General features: G+C 35.5%; 1 protein-coding gene across 1 annotated transcript; it reads right to left on the bottom strand.

The window, feature by feature from the left end:
• Positions 1-305: 305 nt before the first annotated feature.
• Positions 306-8,671, bottom strand: LOC117342736. Its single transcript, XM_033904965.1, is given in 11 exon segments — positions 306-1,740; positions 2,515-2,644; positions 3,115-3,342; positions 3,746-3,800; positions 4,288-4,403; positions 4,674-4,776; positions 4,778-4,848; positions 5,945-6,243; positions 6,734-6,901; positions 7,517-7,748; positions 8,526-8,671. Coding segments are annotated over 10 exon segments (1,497 nt in total). The 5' UTR covers positions 7,735-7,748; positions 8,526-8,671; the 3' UTR covers positions 306-1,631.
• Between the last annotated feature and the right edge of the window lie 307 nt (positions 8,672-8,978).

Raw genomic sequence — 8,978 nt, 5'->3', positions numbered from 1 at the left:
GCATATGGCGGTGATGCAGTTTCATAATATACTCCTGTACAAAACATGTCTTCAGTTGAGCTGAATAAGCGCGTTAAAAACAGTTGTCATCGTGCAAATAAAGATCGTTATGATTTTTGTTTTCGATTGATGTCTGTTTATGCATTCTCAACCCCTACGACTGTCGAGCTATCGCTTTACCATCCGATCATAATGGATATATCTAACTTTTAAATGTTCATTCTATAAGATAGCCATATACATACATATAGGTTGTGTGTGTGTGTGTGTGTGTGTGTGTGTGTGCGTGTGTGACAATAAGACAATATATTGTAAATTCATTTAATAGATACAAATCTGAAAGTTTCATTATCAAAGATATTATTTACATAATTATATCCTTTTGATAATTAACATGGATTTGAATGCTGTTTAATTGACCAATTTTAAGACTCCTTTATCTAGACTTCTGACAATTCAGATCACACAATATCACAATAGACATTGATACAATTGTCATAATGAAACTTGGTTATGCTGGGCCGATGAAATGGTTTCCTAGACATGTCCGCCCTGACATATGACACAGGTAATGTTTTAAAGTAATGTGTTCTGATGAACTGCGGCCCACAGATTAAAATGAAATCATAATAAACATTATTGAAACAGCGTCTTATATCACAGTAAGCTTGATTATATTTAAAGTGAACTACATTGTAAATAAATAATAGTATACAGGTATACAACCTTGTCGTATTGCAATGTTAGACATTAATCTAATAATAGCATATAATAGGATAATATTAGTACTTGATGTATACCAGTACAAAAGATAAACCTATATTCAATATTAACACCATAAGATAGAAATATCTTATTATAGTACATGTATATCACAGAATAATTTTATTGTATTACGTACAAACTCGTGCCACTGCAAGATAATAACCTGGATACAATAGACTTATCTTATTATATACATGTATTACGTAACTATACAAACTCGTGGCATTGCAAGAGATTAACAACATACCATAGAAACATCATATCACAGAATAATCTTATTGTATTATGTAAATATAAAAATGTATATCATACAGAAGACACCCTGGTTTCAGTATATCGCAGAATGATTAAATATATTTTATACTTGTGTCATTACAAAAATCACAATTGTCAACCATTATCACGGTAGACACACAGAATACATAGTAGAAACGTATAAGTAATTTAGTATATCACAGCTCGATCTTCATTATTACGAGGTAGATAATGACAATTACATTAAAGTATATATTAATAGTTTTTATGTAAATGGAGACCACTAAGTGTTAATAATTACAACTCAAGTAAAGGCACAAAGGTCATGAGTCTCGTTTTAAGTTCAGCACGACGATGATGGATCTTGACGATTACTAAGTATAAAAACAACTACTAGACAATAACACACGACGATGATGGATGTTGACGATTACTAAGTATAAAAACAACTACTAGACAATAACACACGACGATGATGGATGTTGACGAATACTAAGTATAAAAACAACTACTAGACAATTACACACGACGCTGATTGCTGGGTAACATTTCTCCGAGTTTAGTACTAAGTATACAAACTCATGTGACATGCAACGAATCCTGTCAATATACTAGATAATAACACACGATGATGACTGGGAGTTATTCGGGTCGTATATAGTATAAACTGGAGGTAGGTAGGAAGCATGTGGCTCCTGGAACGGGTAGGCGAAGTACACCCTGTAAACAAGAAGAGATGTGTATCTTTACACGTTGTACAGATATGTTAGGTAGAACTTAACAGGCAATATCACCGATTAATCGATACTGGAACTATGACTTAAAACGGTGAAACGAGAGCAAAACTTGAACAAAATAGAAATTTGCATTGAAAGTCCTTTGAATAAAAATAAGGAATATGAATAGGTGTCCCACAAGGGTAAGCGTCATCTGCTTCATCAGCGACAACCACCACGCCATTGCGCTATACTTACGATATGGCTTTGATGAAGTGTTACTAAACTTACGATATGGCTTTGAGGAAGTGTTACTAAACTTACGATATGGCTTTGAGGAAGTGTTGCTATACTTACGATATGGCTTTGATGAAGTGTTCCTATACTTACGATATGGCTTTGATGAAGTGTTCCTATACTTACAATATGACCGTGATGAAGTGTTACTAAACTTACGATATGGCTTTGAGGAAGTGTTGCTATACTTACGATATGGCTTTGATGAAGTGTTGCTATACTTACGATATGGCTTTGATGAAGTGTTGATTGGTATACTAACGATATGGCCATGATGACGTGTTCCTATACTTACGATATAGCCATGATGAAGAATAGCATGATGTGTTTCTATACTTCCCATATGGCCCTGAAGTGTGCTGTGCTTACAATATGGTTTTGATGAATTTATCACGGAACTGAATATCCCGTGATTACTATGGATTTGATGAATTGTTGCTATACTTACGATATAGCAGTGATGAATTGTTGCTATACTTACGATATAGCCGTGATGAAGTGTTTGCCAGACATTCCCTGATTAATGATGTTACACCTTTCTTGCTCCACTCCAGACACGCTTCCCTCTACGAAGAGGAACTGATGTGTCTCCACACTGAATATTTGCATCCCTTAAAAATCAAAGAATTGTTTATAGGTCAAAACACAGAAAAAACATTGCAAGGGACACAATCTAATATCGTTAACTAGAACACATATGATATCTTTATCATTTTTCACAAATTTGTACCTGCTACATGATTAACTGAAAAGTTCTATATTTCAACTTTTCCTTTACATTTAATGCTGCTGGTCATTGTTATGTTTCTGAACATGACATCCTTCATTATGCTTTCAAAGTCCATGTTTCTTTATAAACATTAAGTATAGTTAGTTTAACAGTATTTTGTATTAAAAAAGCAACAAAACAAAATATCCACTTAATCAAAGATACTTCCCCACTTTTCGCCGACAGTGTAAGGCCAAAAGGTTCATAACTTCTAGAGAAGTTCCAAATACATGTAGACTGTAACTGATTCTCAAGTCCCTGGGCTATCACTGTGTCATCCGACCGCTTTTTGTGATACATGTATAAACTTACCTGTTACCTTTAGCCATGCTGTTATTCGAAACATAGTTTCGCTCATGGACTCGAAGTCCCTGCGAGATTTTCGAACAGGTAAAAATGTACGAGCACTGAGGTGTCCCGTCTGAGGTGAGGGAGGACCAGGTCGTGTCACGTAAAACACGCGCATTAATTTGATCAATTTCCTGTCAGACAAATTAGTCACGTAATCGTCAGTGGAGTCCGAAGCCACTCTCACTTCACCTACGGAAAAACCAGAGCCCGTTAAAAACCTCTAGGTAAACATACAGTCAGAACAGCAGAACGTACCTACATATTTACAAAAATGTAATTAAGATAGTGCCAGTAGGCGGTAAGGTAATGACTTCAACCTTTGTAAAACAACAAAAAAATATCAATATCGATTCTTGATTCCCATATTTAAGGTAAGAGGATCAAACCTAAACACAAAGAATATATGTAGAGTTCTATGTTGAAAAGATTCTTATCCCAAAGATTCCAATTCGATTCTTATTTTATGATTGCATATAAACCCATAAATAAGCAGAATTTCTAGTAAGATAACAATACATAAAAATAAATCCCTTAAGAGGTCTGGATCATCCTTACACTAAAATACGTGTCACTAATAAAGATATATACTCACCATTGTATTCGGTGTATTTGGTATATTGTGTTTGCAGGTTTACGATGCGAATTCCCTGCAACAAGTAAGGTCATGATTGTAAATCGAAATCCGTAAAAAATTCACTGACTTGAATTCATTAAAATTGTCATCATGTTAGGCCTACAATCCGAAGAACAACTGATTATACCGCCATAATAACGAAACCGTAATTCTAACTCAAAAGTGATGAAGACATGGCAAAATACGAATTAAATATAGATTTGTATGGAGACCCGTGAAAAGGTACGAGGGTAATAAGACCGGGTGTTCCGAGAGCGCAAGCGTCGTTTGCTTCATCGACGACACCTGCCATATAATTCAGGTTAAAGACCGGGAACAGTCACATTCTCAAAATGAGAACTAGATAAAGGTGATGACAGGAAACTATGGTACATTTGTTTCTACTGCCATTATGTTGTCCACTATTGCTATTCTTTTTATCAAGTAATCTCCATTTTTACACATTATACAACTTTACAATGACATTGATACAATGTACGTATCCCTCGTATAAAACATACCTGCTGGTTTGGTATCCAAGTGCTGACACGTGACATAACTTTTGGCCACGTCTCAAATTGACTGGCCTTCATGAGGTCTCCTCTTCGGGTTACCTGAGGTATGAAGTCTTCTATCACTGTAAACAATAGGAGCGATAACAAAGCGATGGCTATTTTTCATTCACATGTTAAAAACTGACATATTTAGTACCATTGATAATTGAAATCAAATGTGTTCTTCGTATGGACACGAAAGCGAGAATATCATTAGCATGGGCACCGGAATGAAAACGCAAGAGAGGAAAACAGAAGGAAACGCGGATAATTATTCTAGTAAGTGCATGTCTTGTTCTGCGTCAGATGTAATTGATATTACGATTCCCCTTATATCAGATCAAGAGACATACTGATTTGTTCATTGGCCGGTTGTCCTATGACGTAGAAGACCCTGATGATCTGTGTGAAGCGTTTGTATTTGTTGCCGTCCTCGTGCCAACAAGTCTGGTCGGGGATCCATATCCCCATTACCACCAAAACCTTCAAACGTCTTCATAGTTGTAGTCTCCACGTTCAGAACAGTACCTTCAATTTGAATATGTTACACTATATATATGGTGATGCATGTATACATCAAGCAGTTCTGTTTGTCATGTCTGTAAAAGATATATTTAAAGATGCTACATCGCCAGCAGCGTATACACTGCTCACAGAAATGTACAGAATGACACCCACGACACCCACTGTACATAAATGTATCTTATCCATACCATCAGATGACACCCACGTTACATCAATGTAGCTTATAACACCATATAGAGGCCGGACACGATATGATTTCTTCTGGATAACATATTTATTTTATTTATATAGTTTCAAATTAAATGTAAAGATTATAAGGAATTGTATAACTTTTGGTATTGCATAAAACTATAAAACATTCTTTTCCTGTTTGTAATTAATCATAGATAATTTTGGCTAAGATGTAGCATCTTTAATTGTTCTAACACACAATCACTTTTCACTAGGGATTTTTCTATAGTAGTCATAATCTGACATGCTATGTACATGACAAACGATAAAACAAATCTAACACCTAAAAACGAAAAACAAAGCTGTCAATTATCCAAACATATTATCATTTACCATGTTATCATCAAATAAACATACCAGAACATGGAAGATTCCAACACCTGCAGTACTAAAGATACACTAATTGTTTGGTCACTATCTTCATACATACAGTATTCGTCACATTACATTATATCAGTTTTTGACTGACAAGAATTTGGAATTATTTAACTGGATACTGTAAACGTAAATGTTTTAGTAGAAATCTTATTTCAGCGTCTTCCGCACTTTGTAGAATCTTTGCACTAAATTAAGACTGGACTTATTACCGTACACATTCTATATACTGTACTATGTTTATATAAATATGTAAATGCGCTAATTTCTTCATATGTTCTAATCTGCTTTAGTTTGGTACTTTGCGAAATTTGACAGCGCAAATATTATACCGTTTACAGTAACATGATCAAGTGTTTGCTGCAAAAACACCGTAAAGGTAAGGTAAGTTAATTAAGTAAATGAAGACTAAGGATTTAAAACATGCCATGCATATATGAAGTTTAACAATTCCACATTCCCAAAGGCAGGTTTACATGTGTAGGGATTTTACCTGGTAATGGACGAGACTTTAGGTCCTCGTTGAGTTTATTGAGAGTAGTTTGCAATCCTTCAAACGAAACATTCATTGATGGGATTACCATGTTGTTTAGCATTTCAGCGTCGCTAATGGTAACATAACCGGTACGTCTCCTGCGCCTGCCTATGTTGATTTGGATGCCATTATTCATGTTGATTTGGGGACCATATCCCATGTGCGTTGGAACGACTGCAACTTTTTGTGGGACAACGTTCATCAAGCCTAATTGTTGTACGGGTTCACTTGGGTTTGTCTTCTTTGTCAGCCAAAGCCTAAGACAAAATCAGATTACTGTTACATACAAATCTGAAAGTATATTACCATAAAAATGTTTCATATACGAAATAATATCATCAAAAATATCTACAATATTACTAACAATGATCCGAAATATACAAGTACAGTATAAAACGACAAGATGCTTCATGTTTTATTTAAAGTACATGAAGACGTTGCTTTTAAAGTACGCACATTTCATTATTTAAGTCCTCGTATGCAGACGTTCTATAAAAGTGCAAACAGTTACCTAACTTACCTTCTTACCTAAATCCCCTTAAGCAGATGTTGCTATAAAAGTACAGAAAATACCCCCTTACCTAGGTCCCCGTATGTAGATGTTGCTTTAAAAGTTCACAAAGATACCACCTTACCTAAGTCCCCGTATGTAGACGTTGCTATAAAAGTACTAAAATACCCCCTTACCTAGGTCCCCGTATGTAGACGTTGCTATAAAAGTACATACATGTATATATACCACCTTACCTAAGTCCCCGTATGAAAACGTTGAAGCCGAATGTGGCCTCGTGATAAATCATCTTCTCCATCACGATCACTGCTCCCTTGTCTACTTTCCGCTCCACCGTCTCGCATTTCCACACTGCGTACGAAGGGTTACCAGCGAGCCACATGTTGGCCGCTTGTATGACCACACTGTAACGATTAACAAGGTCAGGTACAGTAACATTGGATTCAATGTAAAAAATAACTTCATTTCGATGCTGAATTATGTTGTTTTATTCACGTTACAGTAACAAGATAATAATACCTAAACAATAATTTCAACTCCAAGTCGACGAATCACAGGGGCTTGGCACGATTTTTCAAATAATGATCCAGATATATATATGTATTATTGTGTCTACATATATATATATATATATATATATATATATATATGGACCATCATTTGAAAAATCGTGCCAAGCCCCTGTGCGACAAATCAAGGTAAAAATATTAGCTAAATATAAATTTACAATGAAACCAAAGAAAACAAAAGAAAACAAGAGAAGAAAAATAGAACAATAAAACCAGATATTCATAGGCAATTGTCGTTTGTTTAATCGAAGACAAACACCATATAAGGAGATATGGCTTACAATTACTGATACCAAACAATTAATAGTCTCAAACGTGAAAAAAAGGTCGATCTCAAAAACAAGTTTTCGTAATGTTGTTCGATGGATAGATGAATCATCGTCCGAAACAAACGGAGACTATGTTCTATAGTTTGTGTCTACTCAAATAGATGAACATGGAAATAAATACCTAAATTTGTCAAACTGAGGAGTAACTTTACTCTCAATGTGTCCGGGGTCGAGGAGTCTTGGCATGATGTCTATGTAAGACAGGGGAGGTAAGTCTGCTGGTGATGTGGCCTTGGCGTATCCAACAGTCTGGTGGCCCATTACCTCCTCGTAAGATGGAGGAGGACACGAGGCTGCCACCGTTTCAGGGGTTGCGGGTTCCCCAATCTTTTCTGTCATGATTATCGACTCAGCTAAGAAAGAAATAACATAAACATAAGATCACTTCAGTTAACCGTAGTTACTTATTGAGGAATTAAAGTTGTTTCAGATGAAATGATACGCCGACTTCACTTTCAGTTGAACATAATCATATCGTCACAGTTATGGAAGTATTAACATATATGAAATCGGTTGGGGCCAGTTCAGATAACTTTTGTTACTTAATGAATAATAAAGTACACATTGTTTCAGATGAAACCTTTGTCATTGTTGTTATTATTGTTCACAATGGAACGTTGCATGCATATAGTTAGACCTTTGATCCCATTGTATATATGTGTACAATATATTCGACGGCCATTTAAGTATAAACACTCATTCCTATGAATAGACTGATTTGTCATGTTAATTTACCAGTCAAACATTGACTAACAGACAACATACATTGTATACTTGGTTGTACCGGTCATAGACTGGGCTATGCATGTACTAAATATATAATCAATTTCTAAAAATAGCTACTCTGAAATATTGCCATCAAAATAATTCCATACTATTGAAGCTGAATTAGGTTATTTGAAATATCGCATGCTAATTATCTTATATACTACTTCATAGTGATTTGGCACTAATTCCCAACCCACGGTCCATATTTATATATCTATTATATATAGGAATTCGTGCCAATTTTCTATACTACTTCACAACTTGCCTCATCGCAATATAACTCTTACATATGCAATTATCGTGCTAGTCAATTAATCAAGACTGTTTATTTCAATAGTATTCAACCACTATAAATAGCTTACCTGACGATAATCATAAAATATCAACTGAACTCTCGGGTGAACCTCGACGTGTAGATATTGCACATTTCTACATCATGAACTCTACCAAAATCACTTCCGGTTCCTAACAAGCGTGTCTAGTATCAACCCAGAACCACGAGAACTCCAGTGGTGTTGTTTACAATTGGAAAACTGCCTAGCGACACGGTCAACAAATAGTGACGGGATTGTTGGCGTAGTCAATAGTCATGCTCGACTGGGCGGGTGGGTGTGAATTCACTAGTCTACAAAGTAAATCTACCCGGTATATAATACAGGTCAATTTGACTAATAACGGGCAATGTGTATTACGTTTGGACACAGTGAAAGCTTCAAACATTTCTGTTATAAAATATCTATAAATAATACCTCTTCCCAATTCTGGAGTTCGTCTGAAACCCCTTTTCCGATCAAGCAGTTTTGTTAACCAACATA

The sequence above is a fragment of the Pecten maximus genome, chromosome 2 (assembly GCF_902652985.1).
Source record: "Pecten maximus chromosome 2, xPecMax1.1, whole genome shotgun sequence".
NCBI classification, from domain to species: domain Eukaryota; kingdom Metazoa; phylum Mollusca; class Bivalvia; order Pectinida; family Pectinidae; genus Pecten; species Pecten maximus.
The sequence above is the reverse complement of the archived record's forward strand: the minus strand, read 5'-3'. Positions and strand labels throughout refer to the sequence as shown.